The sequence below is a fragment of the Dermacentor silvarum genome, chromosome 1, assembly GCF_013339745.2.
Source record: "Dermacentor silvarum isolate Dsil-2018 chromosome 1, BIME_Dsil_1.4, whole genome shotgun sequence".
In the NCBI taxonomy this organism is placed as follows: Eukaryota; Metazoa; Arthropoda; class Arachnida; order Ixodida; family Ixodidae; genus Dermacentor; species Dermacentor silvarum.
In genome coordinates this window covers 97,141,181-97,164,519 of record NC_051154.1, presented here as the reverse complement: position 1 = coordinate 97,164,519, position 23,339 = coordinate 97,141,181, and the positions used below count along the sequence as shown (strand labels likewise).

Here is a 23,339-nt window from a genome sequence, read left to right as displayed (position 1 = left end):
GGTGAATCGGTGCGTTCTGGCGGTGCTGACGGAGCACCAACGACTGATCGCGCTGCAACAAGCGTTGTCGACGGTTGCGGCTGTGAAGCGGAGAATACGGTCGCAGACCCAAGCAAGACCCCGTTCGAGATTTTATTCAACTCTGCTCCTAGCATGTGCCTTCCTGGACCATCGTGGGCAGCTCACCGAATCGACAACGAGGGAATCAAGGACGTTCTATTCAATGACGCTTGCATTCGGCACAGTGGTGCGTCCAGTGCAGTGTTTACGAAGAAGACACTGCACGTAAAACGCGACATGTCTGTTCAAGCATATGTTTTGGGTAAGCCAGTTGAATGCAGCACTGTTGGGATCAATTCATTTGCCAGTTCAGTTTCCGAAGTAGATGCAATGTTAACTGCTGTTGATAACGTGAGTGTTTGTTGTGGAGGGCCTAGTTTGGACAGTTTTCCTACCGTGCTTCCGGAGTGTGCCTCTGTCGATTGCCAAGGAAAATGGAGGCACAATAAGTGCCCATTAGTGACAACTGGAGGTGGTATATGCAGGCCATGCAGTGGTCTCTCAGACACTCTTAGGATACATGCTGAGCGACAAGCTATGAGGATTAAACAGAAGCGCCCTTTGAAACGCATACGATTGCCACCACTCCGCAGAATTACATTGCCTGCGCAGCATGAAAGACTCGATGCCTTGCGCTTTTCCAGAGCTGCGCTGCAACGCTCGCGAGCGAGGCTTTTGAAGCGCAACAAGCTTTTGACGAAACAGCTTGAGGAGAGCAAGAAGGAAATGATGAAAATACAAGATGAAGATGTCGCAGAGAAGTTGCAAGCTCTTGATATGCCACCAGCTCAGCTACTTCTTCTAAAGGAATGTATTTCTGCTGCCAAGTGCACGGCAAAAACAAACAGAAGATACACAGACGATTGGCTTCTACTGTGCCTTCTTCTAAATATACGAAGCCCTGCTACATATTCCTTCTTGCGAGGCAATAACATATTACCCCTTCCTTGTGTATCCACAATTAGGAAGTACATTAGTATGGTTGGCCTCAAATGTGGATTTGATGAGGATTTTTTTAAAGCTTTTAAGGTGAAAGTCTCCAAGAAAACGTCTTTCCAAAAGAGGGGAATGCTCATTTTTGACGAGATACATGTCAGAAAAGAGATGACTGTCTGCTCTCAAACGATGACCTATGCTGGCCTTGTTGATAACGGAGAGCAGGGTGTTCAAAGCAATGAGCTTGCTGATCATGGTCTCGTATTTGCCTTTTCTCCTTTTGGTGAGAGCTACTTGCAGCCAGTAGCTGTTTTTGCTTCGAAAGGACCAACAAAAAGCACTCTTCTTGCACAGCTACTCCTCCAGTGCATTGTGCACTTAGAGCATGCTGGCATTTTTGTTGATGGAATAGTGTGCGACGGTGCTTCAACCAACCGGGCTATGTGGAAACAGCTCGGGATCAGTGGTACATTGGGGAATGTTGTTAATGCATTTGAGCATCCACTTGACGTGTCTAGAAAAGTGTATGTCCTGTCAGATGTTCCTCATCTGTTTAAGTGCATTCGGAATCGCCTTTACGAGAAAAAAACTTTGAAAAGACAAGGCCGATTTATAAAGTGGTCGTGCTACGACGCCTTGTATGTGGCAGACACGAAACATGCTGCCGACCTCAGAGTATGCCCAAAGTTGACGTACAACCATGTTAACCCGTCAAATATGTTGAAAATGAGAGTGAAGCTTGCCACCCAACTTTTCAGCAATTCTGTCGCAAAAGGAATACAGTTTTATGCACGCAGAGGTGAAACTCGGCTTTGTAATGCAGAGGCAACGGTCGAGTTTACCCTTTTTCTTAATAACCTATTTGATGCCCTCAACCGCCGCTTTCCAGGAGAAGGTCTCACTCTTGGATGCAAGGACTTCTTAGTCATTGAGAGTGCCTCCAAGTGGCTCGACGAGTGGGAACAAGAAGTTGTTAATGGGGACATTCCGAAGGACTTTTTTCTGACCCCGTCAACTGCAGAGGGACTGCGAGTTACATTGAAATCCGTTCTAGAGCTGTCCCGTTACCTGTTGACGGAATGCAATTTCAAGTATGTCCTCACCTCTAAAATGAACCAAGACCCCTTAGAATGCTTTTTTGGTATAATAAGGCAGGCAGGAGGCCAGAACGAGCATCCTACATTTCCAACGTTCTTGCAGCTCTATCGGATGCTGTCTCTGTATTCTTTGCTGAGGCCCCCACAGTTTGGTAACTGTACAGCCGCTGAAAGCAGCCAGTCTGCTTTTGTGACTTTGGCCGACATTAGAGGCATATACAAGAGTTCAGCTGCAGAACGGCCAAAAAAGTTGGAAGAGCTGAGAAATAAGCTGGATGGCCTGATCAGCCAAGGAAACTGGGAGTGTGAAGATGTGTTCGATCACGATTATTCTGATGCAGCTGTGGTCGACTGCATTATCTATTATGTCACCGGATTTGTGACGAGGAAGCTGGCCAATAAGACATCGTGTGTCGTTTGTAAGGAAGCACTCAAAGGACACCGAGGCTTCTCAAAAGCAGCTGAAGCGGAACTTGTGAACTGCAAGACCAGAGGAAGACTGACGCATCCCAATGCACACCTTTTCCAGCTATTTAGAAACATTGAGGAAGAGTTTGCAAAATATGCAGACCAGAGGGATGTGTATGATAAGACGACAGATGCTGTACTGGCACATTTTGAGTTTACTTTCCCCTGCAATTTCCACAAGGAAGATATATTGGCCAAGTTGCTTCATTACTACGTTTGTTTGCGCATGCGCCAATACTGCAAGCAGTTAAGGGCCAAGAACGAGAAGAAAAGCCAGGATTTGCGAAAACTGTCAAAGCTTGTTTGATTTCGTACCTCTGGAAGTAATTGGGAACAATTTTAGCATTGTATTTTTCTTGTATTTACATTGTATTTCTCTGGAAACTTGTGTGAACGACTGCTTTGTAATTCATTGAGTCAAATGAATCGCTTTCTATTGAATGTTTTTTAGCGTTTTGATGGACAATGCACGGTCAAATAAATAATTGCAGCCTTGTACTTATCTTCAGACGCGGAAAACAAGTTCTAGTGAAGATGTTTTGCCCAAGACTGTGCATATCTTCTTGGTGGTTATGCAAAACAGCTGGCGCATCATTTTCTTTATCATTCGACATGTGGTCACTCAACTGCTTGCCGCCATACTCGCAAGGAAGTTCATTAGGTGGACATAGTGAAGGTAAGGGCGGTGGAAACACCTTGTTAAAATGGGCGGAGCCTCGGTGATGCTTTCGATTGTTTTCATTAGGACGGACACGAAAATTACAAAGCATTTTCGGGGATTCGTCGCCACACCACGTTTAACGTAAATTAAACGGAAGCGCTTACTGTAGCTACGAACTATCGCGCTCAGAATTTTGAAGGTCGCAAGCGATCAGTAATCCAGTCGCCTGAAATGTGTCAGGTTATGAGGAGTCTGCCGTGCTCTGGCTACCTCTAGCCACGCAACTAGACGCGGTGTGACAGCAACGCAGCAAAAGATATTGGAAAATATCAGCACAAGAGCCAGCGCGGAAACTCGTTCGCCCGCCCTCCGCGCTCAGGCGCGACCACGGCGCGACACCGGAGCAGCCGCAGCGCTGAGGGCCACAGTTCGGCGCGCCACCGGCGGCGCGTTTTGAAAGCAGAGCGTTGCTGTGGCAGGCCTGGCGGCGTCGTTCGCTCACCTAAGTATTCTTCCATCGTGCTATGAACAAAGAACACGATCTTTTAGGCATCATACTTGATTCTAAGCTTACTTTCATCCACCGCATAAAACACCTCAAGGCGAAATGCCTAAAAACAATGAACTTACTGAAAATTTTATCTCAAATATCCTGGGGCAGCGACAGGAAGTGTTTAATTAATCTTGAAAAGAGCCTCATTCGGTCACGATTAGATTATGGTGCCGTGGTATATCACTCTGCTGCCCCGAGCGCACTAAAAATGCTAGATCCTGTCCACCATCTAGGTATCCGCCTGGCCACTGGCGCATTCAGAACAAGCCCCGTCGAAAGTTTATACGTAGAATCAAATGAGTGGTCACTCCATCTCCAGCGAACATACATCAGCTTCACCTATTTTCTTAAAGTGCACTCCAGTCGGGAACATCCTTGTTCTGTAACTGTAAATGATTTGAAGTGTGCAACGTTTTTTTATAATCGACCCTCTATGAGGCAGCCTTTCTCACTGCGTGTAAGAGAACTTGGCGAGGAGATGGATGTCCCACTTCTAGAACATCGCCTAATGCCTCCTGCTAAGCTGTCACCGCCCTGGGAGTGGCAGGTGATAGATTGGGATTTATCCTTTGTAGAGGTCACGAAGTACGCTCCTGAGCTCGAAATTACAATGCATTTCCGCGAACTTCAATTGAAGTACTCGTGCTCGGAGTTCAACACCGACGCATTTAAGTCCCATGCTGGCGTATCTTACGCGGCTGTTGGCCCCTCTTTTTCTAAATCTGATGTATTGAATCCCCTAACAAGTATCTTCACAGCAGAAGCATACGCAGTACTGTCTGCGGTGAAACATATAAAGAAATTAAAACTAGAAAAAGCAATAATATTCACAGACTCGTTAAGTCTTGTAAAAGCGCTAACATCTTTTCAAAAGCATAAAAATCTGCTTTTATTGAGCTTTACTCACTCTTGTGTAACATTTACCAATCTCATAGACATGTAATAATATGCTGGGTGCCTGGCCATAGAGGCATCGAGGGCAATGTGCTCGCAGACCAGTTGGCCACATCAACTACATCGCAAGCTATTAATCCTGCCGCTGCTATTCCCTCCACAGATCTGAAGCCTTTTTTGCGAAGGAAACTGCGAGGCCACTGGCAGCGCCTGTGGGACGCTGAAACAAATAATAAGCTTCACTTGATAAAGGCAAAGATAGGTATTTGGCCCTCTGCAACGAAAACACGGCGAACTGATGTCCTATTCTGTCGACTCAGAATAGGACATACATATGGCACCCACAGTTTTTTGCTGACTGGTGATGAATCACCAACCTGTGGTAGATGTGGTGAGAGGCTGACCGTCCTCCATGTACTCCTGGAGTGTCGGGAAGCCGAAACGCAGAGAAGGAAACATTTCCCTGTGGCATACCACTACCATATCCCTCTTCATCCCATGATGTTTATTGGTGAACAACCTCTTTTTAATAACAAAACAGTCCTCAGTTTCTTGAACGATGTTGTGCTACATGTTATTAGCCCAATAAGTTCGTAGCGCATCCTTTCTCCAGAGCATGCTGCTGTGATAGTTTATTTTTATAGCACATGCCTTCAGGCCCTTGTGTTTCAAGGGCTCTGTTTAGGCACTTGTGCTTCTGACCAATTCTTGCATCTGTTATATCTTATAAATCGTATCATTCTTCCTCAATGCATTCTTCATTTTCATAGTACACCTCATTGGTCACTGCCATGATTTTAGTACATGTATATTTTACGCACTTTACAGCGATTATTTTTAGGCCCCTTTACAGCCACGCCTCATGTACTTCTCAGAATTCATCGCTCCACTGCAAACTCACAAACACTGGCTTGGCGCTCTTTGGCCATAACTGGCCCTTGCGCCAGTAAAAACACTATACATCATCATCATCAGCACGCCGCACGCAAGTTTCGAGTACTTCGAACGAACGCCTGTGATACAGCCTGATTTCCGTCCGTCTCCGCACACCTGATCACTTTGCTTTTCAATACAGTATCACGATGAACTCGGCACTTCGTGCTGATAGAGCAAACGCAGAAGACGGGAAGACAGACGGTAGTCTAATGCCTAAGCCAATACCTCCTTTACTAGATGCCTGCCGCGTTGTCGTTTTCTCATTGGAGCGGAGGTTCCCGTTGTTCAGGGTGGTCGCGGAGAGACAGCGCTCGCTGCTGACCCTACTACCTGTTGCGAAGGAAGTGACGATTACGAGGCTGGCACGCGCTCAACCAATGGCTTGACGAGAGACCGTGGGTCATGCCTATAATCACGGAGACAGGACCATGCTATAATCACGTAGACAGGGCCACGTGATTTAGGTTTGGAGCGGCCGCTGCGGCTAGCGCTCGCAGCCGACCCTGGTGGAGAGGAGGAAAGAGGAGAGGGGCAGGAACCAGCTTCTTGGCTCACGCGGCAGGCATCTTTTTAAGGAGGCATTGCCTAAGCACACGTAATATAGCACATGGAGGAAGAGGAAGTGACGGCTAAGGTACTACGGCAGCTAGAGGGTAGCTAGGATCGAAGCGAGTACGAGGCAGCCATATTGAAATGCCGATGGCGATATGGTAACACCGATTTGGTAATATGGATGGCGATATGGTAACGTATTCGATTCTAACGTGCACACAATTTTTGGGCCCGTACTATCAGCATGTCCTGCAGTGGACATAAATATAGGCTGATGACGATGATGATGATCAGAAGAAAAGTGTGCGTTAGATTCTAGTAAATAAGGTATATATATATATTTTAGGGTAAGGATTCGATTGAAATAGCAGTGAACATTTTTTTGGAGGAAAGAAAGAAAACGACAATGTTAGCTGTACAGATAACTAAAGCGGAAATTTCTTTCGTGCAGAATGCCCCTTAAAACTTATAATCGGTTCGACCAGCTTGTGTGAGCATCAGCGATCGTCACATGTTTTTTTTTTGTTTTTTTGTGTCTTCGTTTTGCCTTTTTGTTTCGTTTGTTTGCTATTTCAATCGGATTCTTACCCTACATATATACATGATCTAACACTAAAAAATTTGTTGAACTTTGTGCACCATTCGTCTGCCTGTTCTTTTATGTCCCAGTCTTTTTGTACGACATAGTGCAAGAAAGTATGAACTGCCACCAATTAGGCCCTTTCATTGCTCTTTTGAACTGGTTTCTTCAGCAACCTCTCTTGAAACAAAGATTGACCGAAAGGTATGAGTCCATTCATATTTTTTTATGGATACCTAACCATTTAGTCTTAAAAGCAAGCATAATTCACTGAGGAATGAACTATTTGAAGATGGCCAGAAATGTCTTTATTCACCCTAAAAGGGCACATTGTACCATAATTTGAGAGCCACTGTTGTAAATTATCTTGGCCTAGCTGTGCTTGAAGGGCGCATTTACTGGGTGTGGTGTTGTCTTGCAGGGTCATTTTGTGATGTGCAGCCAAGGGCACCTGTGGCACAGCCAGTGCCAGCTGAAAGGTCACTCAGAGGAAAGCTGCCCCCATTGTGGATGTGATATATTTCAGCCTGTGCGCCTTGAAGCTCTTGGCTGTCCCCTCTTCCAGACATCCCAGCAGTGCTGTGCATCAGGGTCAGCCTTCTTTTTCTTGTGTAGCAGGCTCTTATTAAAAAAAATTGACTTTTTTTTTTTTTTGGTCAGTTGCAAATGCGTAGAGAAGTATATGGACCCATTGATAATGACAGCAATAATACTACCAAAAGCACCTTGCAGTTGTGTGAAAGTTAAATTCTGGCTGATAAAAAGTGCCATTAAAAAAAAAAAAAAAGCAGGGGTGGAGGGGAGGTTCTGAAAACGTGAAGTGCAAAGTGCATGACATTGTAAAGCCTCTGGCTGAATGTCCAGAGAGTTAAAGCTTTCTCAAAATTTTAATATTTGCATAACTTGCATTTTGACATCATACTTGTTATAAGTTGTGCACAATTTGAAAAATTTTCAGGATTTCTGTTGGTGCTGTTCAGGTAATGCAATGGTTAGATTTTATCCTATGTGCTAAATTGTAACCTTGACTTACTTGAATGACATTTGGTGATCCACATACATGCTTACGATATATATCCTATTCTGCAGATGTTTAATTGAAAGTACCCAGTTGCCATTGTTGTGGATTCTCATATGGATCAGCAAGTAAATGTTTATTTGGCATTAAGTGAAAGAAATGAGCAGCTGCCGAGGCTTTACCCAGTTGTTGAAACAACTTATGGAAACATCGCCCCTAGCTCGTTGTTGCATGTATCAATGACATGCGAGGGAAATAATGTTGATCACACGAGGGAAGCATAACCTTAATACCCCTGGCACCCGCTCTGGCGGCCCCACTTCGATGGAGGTGAAACGGAAAAATGCTTGTGTGCCGTGCATTAGGGGCACGTTAGAGAACCCTATGTGGTCAAAATTAATCCACTACGGCGTGCCTCATAATCATATCGTAGTTTTGGCAGGTAATACCCCAGAATTGAAAATAAATAATATAAGCAGCAAATATTTCTGCAGTTGGTGAAGAATATGCATTATAGAGCGGATTAAGATATTCAATAATATGATGTTGTTGCTGTCATGGCACTTGGACACTGTTAAGACCCATACTATGCTAAGAGTGAGTAACAACTACCATGCTCAATCTGTGTCCCAGGGCCCCTTTAAAATGGTAAGGCCATAGTTGAAAGTTTGCTTGTGTTCACTTTGAATGGACATATTTTGCAGTGTTATGTCTTTTCTAACCTGAAAATTAAGGGCAGAAATATAAACTATTAGTCTGATGTTTCTACCCTATTGCAGTCCTCGGGCACGTATATCGCTCCCAAAGCCAAAGCCTCCAGCATCGAGTAATGAGAAAGGAGACCCAGGAAAATTGAAGGAGACCCAGGAGAGTGAGTGCCATTTGTTGCCATGGATTTAGACCCCTTTACAGCCATGCTAAATCTACACATTGTATAATTCATTGGCCATCGACAACTCATTGACACTCTTTAGCATGGCGCTCTTTGGCCACATTTGGCCCTTGCTCCACCAAACACTATCACATCATGATTGTTACCATGGATGTGGTGTTGTTAACAGTTCAGGGGGAGGTTATTGTTCCAGACTTTAAGCACGTTTGAAACCGTGGTTGCGACATATCGATGCAATCATAGATGGTGACTGCAGTTGTGAAGGCATGTGACCAATATGCGCGGAGTCAAAACGAAACTACTGTTTGCCGCAACCGCTGTGGACAAAACCACAGTCGCTATCAATGCGATCATGGATGGCGATCACAAAGTTCGAAAGGCAAGCGGCTGACGCGGTGTCATGTGTGGCAGTAATTGCAAGAATAAAGGCTAGGGTAGGCATGATGTGTCCCTGTTCTCCTGTTCCTGTGTATATACAGTTTCCGCTGATGACCATGGTGATGCGAACTCTGCTGCTTCGTTTTGGTTGCCACTTGTGCTCATTTGCGTGGCACATTTGTGGCACTCTGCGCTCGCCATGCTCCAAGGGTAGTCCAAAATAAGCATTGTGTGGCCAAATGTGTCCAAATTAACGAGAGTTTTGTGCTGATAATGCATACGCCTGTTGGGACCAGAGGACGAGTCCAAATTATCTGATCATCTGAATTACTTAATTAGGGTCTAATTAACAAGGTTTTACTGTACCTTGTTTTATGCAAGTGCGTTGTAACCTATTTTATTCAAAGAGGTTTGGATTTTGAGCTGAGTTATTGGACCCCATTTGGAATATTTGCATATTGCATATATATGCAATATAAGAAAGAAATGAGTAAAGCCATCTTTTTCATAGGTGCAGCCACTGTTGAGAAGCCTCCAATATCACCTGGACGCAAGGAATTAGACCAGTTGGCACGGCATCTGCGGCAGGCTGCTTCATCCACTAGTGGTCGTCCAGTTCCACAAGGCGCTGCGGGAACATCTGTCTTGCTGGCTGCCTGCCGTCAAGGCGATGTTGATAGAGTTGTTCACTGCCTTTGTGAGCCACATTTTCATTACTATTGTTCAAAGACTAGCAAAGTTTTCCTGCTAATCCATATGCATCAAGACTTTACACGCTTTCAAGGCAAATTGTTTGTATTAGATGCATTGCCCAACGATAATTCCATCTTGAACATGTGTTGTGAAAGATGAAATTGTACTTTTTAATGTGACTGATAACACTTGCAAACAGTTGTATGTTCCATAATTTTCAATGGTATGCTGGTAGGCAACATCAGCTGGTAATTGACTGGTGAGCTTCTATCAGCATGTTTATAGATGGGTGCAGTCTGAGCTAGCTTCCATTAATGCGAAATGATGCAAATGACAGCAAGAACAGTAATTTAAGTGTGAATTAGTTTAGCTGTATTTTTTAGAAGTAGCTTCTGCTGATGCCATCAGGATCCAGTGATGATAATGATGAGGTAAAGTAATGTTTGTTTCATAAACTCTTGTTTTGCCCTACTGATGGTCCTGGCGATGTTTTTTTTTTTTTTTTTGCTAAGTCAGACGAGGCCTCCCATGTCTTCGACCAGCTCTTTTCTTTTGCTGATCTGAATAGTAGTTGCTTTTTCTTTTTAATTAGTTTCTTGATAGTATTGGGAAACCAGGTGGCAGATATTTTGTTTCTCATTGTAATTTTTGGTATGGACTGTTCTGGTAGTGTTTGCAATAAACAAATAGTTGCCAGTTATTTTCAGCTGAGCTGTTGTAAAAACCTGCTTTGTGTTGTAAGCAGAATTCGCCAAGTTCACCATTAATAGCCTGGTAATTGCATCTGTTGTACAGGCTGATTTGTTTGTGATTGTTTTTGTAAGTGAAGAAGGGGAGGCTAGCGAAAAATGCTAGTATTATTTGGTGATTGTTCCTTTTGTTTAAGTAATGGATGGTTTGTAAGCTCCTTGGATCAGGCATAAGAATTAAATCTAACATGTTGGCTTTGCATTCAGTTTCTCTAGTAGTTTGTGTGACCACTTGCATCAGTTGATAATTTTATAGGCAGTTTAAAGATTTACTGTATTCTTTGTAATTACACGAAGGCAAGTTAGACCAGTTAATCTTGGCCTAGTTTCAATCACTGAAAAAAATGAAGCTTTCCTTGGGATACTTTTCTTACAACTCATCTAGGACATTCATTCAAGCGCTCATGTTATGATTAGGCTGTGAGGGCTCTTGCATGCTATCCACGAAGTCACTAAGGGACTTGGACTTTAGTATCACAAATTGAGTGGGTAAACACAATAGGTCCTCCCCTACCATATCTCATTATCTCATGTTATGCGATAACATTGAGATAATGAGATATGCTTCTTGTCACAGCATATCTTTGGCATCTATCCCAGCTGTACTGCAATTTCATTGTGTAAAAAGTTAACTGTATTCTAGGTTATCTTAAAAGAGCTACATGTGACACTGTTGAGATGGGTTGCTTACTTGTGCAAAGGCTAGCACTGTTCTTAACACGTAAATTTTATATGACAGACTTCTTTTTTTTTATACTTTAGAAGGGCAGTTTACACCACAGAATGGCTTTTAAAGCAGCCTGTTTTCTGTAGTTGGAGTAAAGTGAATTGAAGTTCAGTAGAAGTGTTGGCTGAATTATGTTCAGTGGATAATTTTTGAAAGATAGCAAATTCATTTATGAAAGTGTGTGGGTTTAGGTAAACGTAATAAACAGAGGGATTATGTTCTGCAAATGCATTACTGCACTCTATGTGTCGAGCAAATTAATGTATCTTATTCTTAATGATCACGATATTGTGATGCAAATCTGTAGAAATTCACAAATTTGAATGTGTTTACTTGACTCCTAGCTTAACTGAGGATTCTACATGTCAGCTTTGACATTGTTACATTAGACTGTTGTGTGCCTAAACCAGACAAATGCATACTGCTGTGCAAGTTTTAGCAGAATTAGGTTCAGGTATGTACAGGTTGGATTCATTTGTGCTGTTGATGTGTCAGCCTCAACTTGGTTGAGCGTGACATTTACATGTGCAACATGAGAAAAAATCTTCTCTAGTCGATGTGCTTACTCAAACTTAGTTTGAATGCTTTGAGTGTATAATAATTGCTTGTATGTCTATTTTTATCTTAAACCAGAAATGCCAATTCCCAGCATGCTAGCCAAATACGACCATATCAAAATATTTACACTGGTAAAAAGGAGAATGTCAGTTCAACAAAATTTTCAATTTAACTAAATTTTTGGCTTTAAGGGGACCCTGCAAGACTGTTTAAGCATGGTAATCCACTCATATGAGGCACGAAGCTACAAAAGAATTCCACATGGGTTTCTCAGAAACAAAGCTTCGTAGTCCCGGGTTCGAATCCCGGACCAGGACGCATTTTTCTTCAACTACGAAGCTTTGTCTCCGCAAAACCCGTGTGGATTTTCTATGTAGCTTCGTGCTACATACGAGGTCTGTTAGAAAAGTATCCGACCTTTGGCCGAAGAAAAAAAACTGGCATAACTGGAGCGTTAGAAACCTAATCACCCTCAAAGTAGTCTCCTTGGGACTCCACACACTTCTCCCAGCGGTGTTGCCATTGTTAGAAGCATTCCGAGAAGGCCTCTTTCGGACTAGTTTAGCTCAGCTGTTGTTGCAGCCATAATGTCCTCTCTTGTCTGAAATCGCACTCCTTTCAATGGCCTCTTGATTTTGGGAAATAGCCAGAAGTCGCAGGGGGCTATATCAGGAGAGTAAGGAGCCTGTTGAACTACAGGAGTCTGGTTTTTCACCAAAAAAGGCTGAATCAAGTGCGAGGAATGTGCAGGAGCATTGTCGTGATGGATGCGCCAATTTCCTGTTGACTACAACTCCGGTCTCTTCCGCCGCACAGCATCACGTAGGCGACGGAGGACATCCCTGTAGTACTCTTTGGTGATTGTTTACCCTGTGGTGCGTACTCGTGGTGTACCACCGCGGAAGTCAAAGAAAGCAGTCAGCATCACTTTTACGTTGCTGCGCATTGGCGAGCCTTCTTTGGTCTTGGTGACGCGGATTGCTTCCACTGTGACGACTGAGATTTGGTTTCCGGGTCGTACCCGTACACCCAAGACTCGTCACCAGAGATTATGGTGTTCATGAAGTCGGGGTCACTATTTGTGGAATCCAGTATGTCCTGTGAGACTTCAACACGAAGCTGCTTTTCCTCTACCGTGAGCAGGGCACGAATTTCGCCGCAACTCTCTTCATGGCCAACTCTTCGGTCATAATGGAATGTGCAGAAAAAGTGCTGATGCCCACCTCTTCTGCAATTTCTCGGATAGTCACACGATTGTCCTGCATCACCACAGCGTCGACTTCGGCAATGACCTGGTCATTTCGGCATATTGAAGGCCGACCGGAGCGTGGCTCACTCTCCACCTATGTGCGGCCGTCTTTAAACCGGTTGTACCACTCCTTAATCTGTGCGCTGCTCATAGCATCGTCACCGAAAGCCGTCTGAATCTTCCGAATGGTTTCCACTTGGTTGTCGCCCAGTTTCAGCCAAAATTTGATGCAGTAGCGCTGCTCCAGTCGCTTCGTCATTTTTCTTGTAATAAAAAAAAACCGACGAGAGCACTGCGCACTACCTCACTCAAACGCTGCGTCCCAGCGACTGACGCTATCGGCAGGCGGGAAAAAGTTTGCGCATGCGCACGAAGGTTCAAGGTCGGCTGATGCAAGCATGCTTGTTTCATATCCATCAGGTGTTCGCAAAAAAAAATAAAAAAATAAAAAATAAGGTTGGATACTTTTATAACAGACCTCATACAGGTGGATGTCAATTTTTCCTTTCATGAAGCTTCCCTCCACCTTGCAGAATTTTGCAGAAGTAATTTGCCATACATAAATCATACCAGATGCTAGAGAATGCTCCCTTGAACATCCGAGCCAAATATTACTCACTTCCATGCAGCGTGGAACACACAATGTCGCTGCAAAGATTGGTCATGCTTTCCTATGGCTTCGTCAAATCCCCTGCCATCTAAACTGCACATGATGCCATGGCGCCCTCATACAACTTTTGGCTAGATGTGTGAAAAAGTCACAAGCATTATTAACTTCATCAATGGCTGCAAATGTTACTGTAACAGTAACAATATTCATGATACTTTACGTACTAATGTATTACGAAATACCACTTCGTTCTGAGCATCCACAAAAAAATTCAGTTTTGTATTTCTGATATTTGGTGGCTGTTGTCTACTCGAGTTGTTCCACAGCATGAAGTTGAGGTCTTACTGAAGTTTTTCTAACCGCTATCACACCGTGGCGTCTATGCATTCCAGTGCGTCTTTCACTTTGTGTGTAAACATTCTACACACATAAACCCACTTGAACGTAAGTAGACGCGCAGTGTGAACGTGGCGGCGTTTGTCAGTTTTGCAGCTGTGGAATTTGTGGGAGATGTACTTCACTAGCCTTTTGCAGAAAACAAACGTGAAACGGCAATGTTGGTGTGCGGTTGTTGGCTGCAATAGCAGCAAGAGTGGTAAAAATGTACTGCACTGGTTACCACAAGACAAGCAGCCTACGGCAAGCTTGGTTAGGAAGCAGCCTCTCAGTTTAGCGTGTTGTAGGCACCAAAACCAGAAGTAGTGGTGTCTGCGTGAACATCTAAAACCAAATTTGAACTGTGCGCCACCATGATGTTCAGTAGTTGGAGCATTGTGGCCACTGCCCTGTTCCTCTGTAGCCACCGTAGTGAAAGATGTTGAAAAAGAAGCGGGAGAATCGCGGAGGGGATGGAGGGTGATTTTGGGTTGCCGCGAACTCCGCTTCTACTGAACGCATTGGAATACTGCTTGCTGCCAAATTTTTCTAAAATTGTGTCCTTTCATTTCAAATGCTTTGCACGACATTAATATAAAGTGTTGCAGGGCTCCTTTAAGTACAACTCTATAAAATTATATATACACTATGTTCTAATAAGATTTCGTAACATATATTATGCTTTATGGCTAGCGCACTATTTTAGTGTGCTACAAGAAGTATAATCCCATATTTAGAAGAAATTCTACTCTGTATTCTGTTTCTGTGGGCCTTGTTAACAGCCACTGTGTTTTTCTGCTTACAATTTGTTAAACCTTGCATATTGCCACTGAAAATGTATGTTTTTATCAGTAAGTACACAATATGCATTGCACCAACAGCTGGCCGAGATATTGGCCCAGCAGACTATGGAGCCTTGCATGCAGCTGCCCAAGGAGGACATCTAATCCTGGTTCACATGCTCCTTCAGGTTTGAACCGTTTAGTTCTTTTGTTGATAATAATTGTAATACGTAATTGTGGGATGTCTGTGTCATGTGTGCTTTATGATCACTTATTTGGTTTCTCTGTGCATTGTTTAAGGGCCTCTTTTCATCTGGTACATTTAAGATTATAAGCTCATTTAGTGCTGGCCACAGCATTGTTCCTAAATTCTAATTGCACTTTGCTGTGGTTCTGCTATGTCAAATATTTGATTTATTAATGAGAGTTTGCATTTTTTTGTCAGTATGTGGTGTTCTACTACTTGATCTTTATATTATGAGGAAATGAGTAACATTTATTTTTTTATTTAATGTTAGGGCTTGTTGCATTTCCTCATTACTTTATCATTGCCTCATTTTCTTTATAATCTTTATCTCTTGTTCACACCAATCTTGTAAAACACAACCTCCTTTTGAGACTTAACTCTTTCCCTACCATGGGGAAAATAGGTGTTTTTTGTTTGTTACGGCAGATGTTATTTTCTGAATGAACTACTGCACTCAATATTTTATGTAATACATAAACTGAAACCAAATGAATGCATTTTTCACACATAAAAGTTTTATTAACGAGATGTATGTCATAAAAAAGATATAAATTGTTAAAATCAAGATTGTGCGATAAAATTGAACAAATTTTGTAAAGACACGCTTGTATCTACTAAGAAAAAAAAAATGTTACGAAAATTATGAGATATACAAGATGTATTGCCGTCTATTAGGCACTGTTTCTGAAAAAAATCAAAATTTTTCACTGAACAGGTATTCCGCTACAAAAATTTAACTGCAAGCACTACAGTTAGGCATGCCGGCCTGCGGCCGCCGATGTTCCGGGCTGGTTTGCGTTGTCGTCGCTTTCAGACTCAAAAGTCCGACGAAAAGTCAGCGTCCTCTGACTCGCTGCTATTCGATGTATCGATAAGATCAGCCGCAGAGGCAGCGGAATCGTGATATCTGCGATCTCCAGAAGTGCACGCGCCGTTTCTGGAGCCGGACATTTTTGCGTTCTGCTTTGACGATCGCGAAACTTTGGAGCGCGTTTACAAATCGCTGCCTGGTGGGAAAAAAGCAAACTGCTTAGAAAACAATAATATGGTTTCTCCTCGTTCACGTCCGATGGCGCAGTGTGTCCGTGAGCGGCGCGGAAGGTCTCGAAAGCGGTGTTTCAAACCATCGATAGAGCGCTAACGATGTCCAATGGGCGCGGTACGGAAAGAGTTAAGTTCAACCCACTTTCTGTGGTGCTTGTTTGGGGGGTCGAAAATGGGCCATTAGTGGTACTTGAAAACGGTAGATAACAGTTCTACTGGTGTTATGCAATAGAAACTTTAAATAGAAAATTTTAATTTTAACTTTTTTTCTTTTTACATTGTAATATAAGCTGAAAAATTCCATAATACATTTTCAGCGCAGGATAAAACAGACAACAAAATGCAAAAGCATAGGCACAAGCACTACTTACAGTGGACTACTTTAATGCCAGACGCTTTAAATTCACACACACATGACCAAAAAAAAGAAAAAAGAACAACAGGAAAGTACCAGGGGGCAACCAAACCAATCAGATCAAGTGGAAGCACTTGTACAATGGCAAAATTAATCTGCTATCGCTACTAACCATCTGGAAAATCAAATTCTTTCTTGATTAAGGAAACTGATGGTGAAGTTGTGCACTCATAATCATCACTCAACATTGCTACTTCCTCTTAACTCTTGCGTGTCTACCAACCGCATTCACACACAAAACCACTGTGTTGTCAAAATATATTCCACACCCACATTTGTGACGAGAGGCAGGGTGACTCTACTGCAGGATAGTGGAATTTCAATACACTATACCCTTGATGCAGGAAACGAACCTGTTCTTGTGTTTTGCATTGCACACTCTCTTCTGCTACACTGTCAGCGACATAATCTTGCTAAGTTTGGCTTTTATCTGGGGCAGACATAATGATTTTCAAGCCAACATTTCCGCCAATCTTTTTAAGATGATGAGACGTGCTTGCAGGTAAGGGATAATTGTCACCCTCTTTCGAACGAGTTTGTTGTCTGTCATATTCTGCGCTTAACCCCACAAAGCCCAACGTATCATTTTTGATACGCTGAATTTGATGCCTACAAATTCAAATTTATCTGCTAATGACTAAACTAGTGCCCGTACTAGGGTTTTTGATGTGCTGGAGGACGTTTACAGTCGTGATAGTACAACAAATAAATTACAAATTAAGTAATTACCATACTAATTAATGTTTACTCAATAACATTTCATTATTTTCCTTGTACCAATAAACATATCTCCATGGCCTGAAATAAATGTAAAACACCCTTTAATTGTCTTTGGTGTGGCATGGTGTTTGGGCTTTGTGGGGTTAAAATATTTATTTATTTATTTACTGAATACCTGCGTCGCCTCGAAGGCATTATCGCAGGGGGGGGGGGGGGGGCAGTTTGATAAAGATATGTTAAATCATTCACAGAAATGCACAATGCAAAGTAACATCAAGGTAGAACATACAATGAGTCAACATTTTCAAGCGTAATAGAAAATTTAAACAAAGTTAAGACAGTAATGCATTGTCACAAACACAGGCGCGAAAAAAAATCATGATTATCAGACACTGAAACACATTCTTCCGGCAACAAATTCCAGTCTTTCACTGTATGTGGAAAGAATGATTCAGCAAAACGGTTAGTATTGCAGCTGTATTCACGCACCTTCTTTGAGTGGTCGAGTCGATTCGAGACATAAGTTGGCTCCGATAGGTAGTTGCGGCTATCAATGCCCGTTTGATTATAGAAGATACGGTGGAAGAACTTGAGTCTAAATTTTTTTCTTCTGGTGATTGTTTCCCAGCCCAGCGATGCTTTTATTTCAGTGACACTATCGAACGGGTTGTAAATATTGGAGACGAAGCGTGCAGCCTGATTTTGAAGTTTTTCTATTCAATCAAATAGTCCTGATATGGGTCCCAAATCATAGAGGCGTATTCGAGGATCTTACATGAAAAAAATAAAATATTTCTTTAACATCTTTGGACGCTGATTTAAAATTTCTACGAATAAAAAACAACATTTTACTTGCCTTAGATATTGAATGCTGAATGTGTACGTTCCATTTAAGTTTCGGTGTGAAGTAAACGCCAAGGTACTTGCACTCTGAGACGCTTTTTATTGTTGTGTTTTCAACATTTTAATGGGTTGGAGGCCTGAATTTTTTATTTGAAAAACAGACGTGATTACATTTATTAATATTCAGACTCATTCGCCAGCGTAGACACCAATTTTCTATTTTATCAAGGTCCCTCTGCAAGATTTTTACATCTGATGGTGAATTTATTTTTCTGTGAACACAGTCATCTGCAAAGAGTTTCATGGGGGACTGTATGTCATCTACAATGTCATTAATATATATTAGGAATAATAGTGGCCCCAGAACGCTGCCCTTGGGCATTCCTGAGGATACGGTTATGTGTGATGAACTACATTTATTAAGAACTACACACTGTTTACGGTCATTAAGATAATTACAAATCCAGTTTTGGGTTTTATTATGTATGTTCAAAGACGTTAACCTAATATTTGGTAAGTGATGAGATACTGTGTCAAACGCTTTTTTAAAGTCCAGGAATAGTGCATCTACGTGTTCGTTCTTGTCAATGGAGTTGCCTATAAAGTGTTGGAATTCAACTAATTGTGTGTTGCATGAGTAATCGTTATGAAATCCATGCTATGAGGCAGTAAAAAAGTTAATCGACTCAAGGTATTTAAATAATTGACTATACAATATATGCTCAAAAACTTTGCAGGATACTGAAGTTAGGGATATAGGCCTGTAATTTTCCACCAGTTTCTTGTCTCCAGATTTAAAGATAGGATTAACAGCTGGGAGTTTCCTATCTTGTACAACCAACCCAGTCTCGTACGAGATTTGAAACAAAATGCAGAGATATTGTGCAATAATGCCGTGACATTTCTTTAGAATATGTGTTGTGCATTACCAACTAGCCTGAACCATTCTCACTATCCGTAAAGGAGCGCATGAAATCTTACTCCATCCTGCATGAAAGGTGAATAAGAAGAAAAAAAAAAGAAAGCTGGTGTCGTTGTGTACGCTCGTTTGTTGAAAGGAGCAAAACTGGCAGTTCACATCTGTGCACTGCTTTCTTGCATTTGCCTCTGCATTTTTTATGGGTGGAATTTTGGCTGGTGGGAAACTGCTGTAGGAACTGTTGAACAACACAGTCTAACTAGTGACAGCCACTCATCAGCTGGTGGCTGGTTCGCTGTTTCTGGCAGTGTTTTGGTACAGTGGAATCTCGTTGATACGATTCTGAATAATATGATTTTGGGGGATAATATGTTTCTTTTTTTTCCCGATAATACGATTTGGTAGGATAATACGTTGGATGATACAATTTTCGGATGATATGCTTTATTTTACGGTTCCCGTTAAGATCATATCAACGAGATTCCACTGTATTTGGCCGCTAGTGGCACCACTGTGTCTGGAAGTGAGTGCCATATGCTTCTTTGTGGCTCCACTGTTGCTTTACACAAATAACATTGCTCATGCAGAAATATGTATTGTTGTGAATGCCAAAACGAGCCTTGTCCTTTGGTGCAGGTGGGCCTTTCCGTTAACCAAAGCGACGATCAACTGTACACGCCTCTGATGAGGGCTGTGGATGCTGGAGCCTGTGCTGTTGTGGAGTACTTACTGAAAGCCGGTGCTAATGCTCATGCCAAGGTGATCTTGAGCGCACAGCTATGCGGCCTCTTTCATAGTCATTGACAGGTCCAAAATGCAGTGGCATGTACCCCTCACAGGAAACGTGTACATGCACCATTGAATTGGCATGTCCTTGTCATCTTATCCTTTCTATTCATGTCTCCGTCTTCGCTTTGTTCAGACGCTTCCATGTCAAGAAATCAGTCACACTGCTGTGGTAGATTTGTAAGCGTAAATTGGGTAGGATGCCCATGTCTGTGAAGGGATCAGCTAGGCCATTCAGCCTTTATTTGTGCAACTTGATGCTGGTGAGCACTCACACAGAAGGTAGAGGAGGGGAGGGGGGGGGGGGAGTACTCTGCACGTCAGTTCAGTAAGATTCTTCTCCTAATCCTTTTTCAAACGACCTGTCTGTGTGCTGTGAGCTGCCTTCCTTGTCTGTACACCTGGCGATTTTGGCTGTTCATGCATGTGGTGTGTGACTGCAACGTAGTCATTGTTTCTGAACAAGTAGTGCACCTCTCTTTGTGCTGGTGTGACATCTATAAGGGAACTAGTACGATTTCTTGAAGTGCAAAGGGAAAAAGGGTAGTCACATCAAGCTTTTTTGGTAGGAGCCTTCCTTGCTTTCTTGACTTGTCACTCTAAGCGCATTTCACATGCCACGATAATTAGTAGAGATGTACAGGCAGCCTACTTAGGTAGGCAAAGAACAGGCAGCCTACTAAGGTAATTACGAAAGGAACTCGTTAAAACCTGCATGACCTCATTCTCAGGGCACCTAGTCAACTTGCTTCAAAGTGGTGACAAGTCTCACCTACCACATCACGGGTCCTGCCTGGAAGCTGAATTGCATGCTGGTTAGTAGTTGTGAATATTGTGGGCACAAGAAGATCAACAACTGACTAAACAGTATCGTGAGATTATGGTGGAATTGAAAACGCTACAGTCCAATCTCGATAATTCGAACTCGAAGGGGCCCGGAAATTTGTTCGAATTAAAAGAAGTTCAAATTAAAGGAACGACGTATTTTTGAAGTTTTCGAGCACCATAGCACGATGCACGAACGGTGCGAGAACGGTGCGAGTCGTGAAATATCGCGGCGCGCAACCGCCCACGCTGGCCAACGCTCGGTTCCCAATAACGGCAGCAAACGAAACTTCAGGTGCCGGATGGCGTCGGGTGGGTGCGCGGAGACCGTCGAAGGTGAGGGAGGAGGGCGGCAGGGAAGTGGATTTGGCCTCGGCAAGTGCGCCCCTTCGGTGGCAGTGGCTTCGGTGGCTCCCCTCGCCCTCTCTCTCCGCTCCCTCGCAGCTCCCGCCCCTTCGACCGACTGTCTGCGTGCGTGCCCGCCGCTGGTACAGCCGGCCGGCGCAGATTAGCCCTCTCCCTGAAGTTTTGTTTTCTGCCGTTATCCGGAAGCGAGCGTTTGCCAGCGTGGGCAGTTTCGTTGGCCGGACTGGGCCTCCGCCGCTGCAGTAAGGGGTCTCTCCTAAGCTTTTGCTTTATGGCGGTGTCGGAGCAATGCCGGTCGGAGGCGCCGCCGCGTTATTTGGCGCGCTGCTGAGAGCATTGTCAGTCCGTGGTATGTTCGAATTAACCGTCGCAAATGCTTTTGCATTCGAATTACCGAGCGTTTTCGCTTATTGAAATACACATAACTTTGACGGGACCACAGCGTCAGTTCGAATAAACCGGCAGTTTGAATTAAGCGTGTTCGAATTAACGATATTCAACTGTATTTACATTAGTAGAATTGAGCAGGCTGGTAGCGGTTAAACGAGACAGCATAATTCTAAATTAGCCCAGAAACTGACGGAATAGTGCATGCTGAGACACTATACTGGGAAACAACAAAGTTGCCCTATGCGATCACAAATTGGTGTACATAAGTTAGCTGTGACTAAAAAGTGCACTGTGCTTCTTGTTACAAGAAGTTTTCATTATATGTGTTGGTTGATTTTTCGGTACGTACAGTGGAACCTCGTTGATACGTTTGGTGGCTCTTGTGTTCAGTCCTGATCTATATCCCATTCACTCCTATGTATTGTGTTCCCATTTGATACGTCGCCATTCTTTAATGTTCCCACATCTTACATTGTATGTGAATGCAGCAGTCAGGTAAATTTAGCTGTACAGAGGCAAATTCAGAAGCACGAAATGCTGAAATTATGCGATCGTCGCTCTTGATAAGCGTGTCACGGCACAAGTGCAGTTATTGCTGGCTTTAAAGTCAGCTTTACTGCAATACAGTCGTGTTATGCGGTGAAGCATATTAAGAGGGGAACAGGGTCATTGTTGCGAAACATAGTGCATGCCACTAATTATACACGCGCACAGAGCTTTTCTGACTTCGCTGTGGCAATTTGGGGCCTTCCTTACTGTTACATTTTCCTGGCTGTTCCATTTTTTTTTTCCTCTGGTCGATTGAAAAACGTGTCAACAGGTTCTACTGTATTACGATGTAAAGAAAGTTCACATTTACAAGTTATGCTGCTGTCAAGGCAACGAGTGGAACAGTGGAGTCGAGTGGTCTCCCTCATTCCATGACAGCACACATGAGTGCTTTAGTATACGAGTTTTCAGGTTCCCCAGTGTTCATATTGTGGTGTGTGTGTAGTCTCCTTGTAAGATGCACAACTCGCTGTGGTGGTTTAGCGGCTATGGTGCTAAGCACGAGGCTGTGGGATCCAATCCTGGCTGCAGCGGCCGCATTTCAACGAGGGCGAAATGCAAAAACGCCCATGTGTTGGGCATTGGGTGCATGTTAAAGATCCTCAGGTGGTCAGAGTTAATCCAGAGTCCTCCACTACGACGTGCCTCATAATCAGATCATGGTTTTGGCACGTGAAACACCAGAATTTGAAAAAGATGCACAAAGCCTCCAACTAGTGTGCCGTAAAGGCCCCATTCGTAAAGGGGTGTCGGAACTCCCACACCTTGTCCAGATAGCTCTACTTGCAGGTTTTGGCTTGGGTTGGCTTGGAAATGACTGGAGCATAAAAGGCAGTTTGACAGGAAGTTAAAAAAAATGCATGCATATTATTGTATGAAGGACTCGAGAGTCCTCAAAGCATGAACTACAAAAGGCAGTCTTGATATATGAAGGACTACACCTTACAGCTGTGGCTGCATATGTTGGCTTCTCTCTCATGCTGAGGGACCGTCCCTAGCACGTTCACTTATCACTGTTCCCAGCATTCGGCTACATAAACACTATCATGGATACAGGTAGAAAAATGAAGTGGAGAACACAAACGCTGGCATTTGTGTTGTCCACTTCTCTTGTGTCCATGTCTGCACGCCTTACCTTTTTTGCATTATGCATTTGCTAATTCTTTATTTTGAAATTCCTTTCTTATTGAATGTGTTTGAAATCTGTACTTCTTGCACATGTACCAGAGAAACTTGACAGCTTTATGTCTTGGATGAAAGTGAATGGATGTGTATGTTTGTGAGGCTGAAACTCATATGCAGGGGTGCAACAGCTGCGCCAATTGTGCCATTTTGATACAATTTCGTATTTTTGCGCTGAGCTGCGCCAAAACCGTGATATATGTTGAAATTGCGCCAAAATGCCCATCCGGCCACAAAATTTCTTGGTTATGCTAGTTTTAGCGGGAAACAAAGACCGCATTGGCA

The 23,339-nt window shown here is 43.2% G+C and overlaps 1 protein-coding gene across 1 annotated transcript in view; it reads left to right on the top strand.

The window, feature by feature from the left end:
- The window catches only part of LOC119433159 (histone-lysine N-methyltransferase EHMT1-like), a 135,626-nt gene that overhangs the window by 34,593 nt on the left and 77,694 nt on the right, over positions 1-23,339 (top strand). Inside the window, exons 6-10 of the mRNA XM_037700298.2 lie at positions 7,159-7,328; positions 8,535-8,626; positions 9,537-9,722; positions 14,868-14,956; positions 19,593-19,715. Of these exons, the coding sequence (XP_037556226.1) occupies positions 7,159-7,328; positions 8,535-8,626; positions 9,537-9,722; positions 14,868-14,956; positions 19,593-19,715 (660 nt within the window). The remainder of the gene's footprint in view (positions 1-7,158; positions 7,329-8,534; positions 8,627-9,536; positions 9,723-14,867; positions 14,957-19,592; positions 19,716-23,339) is intronic.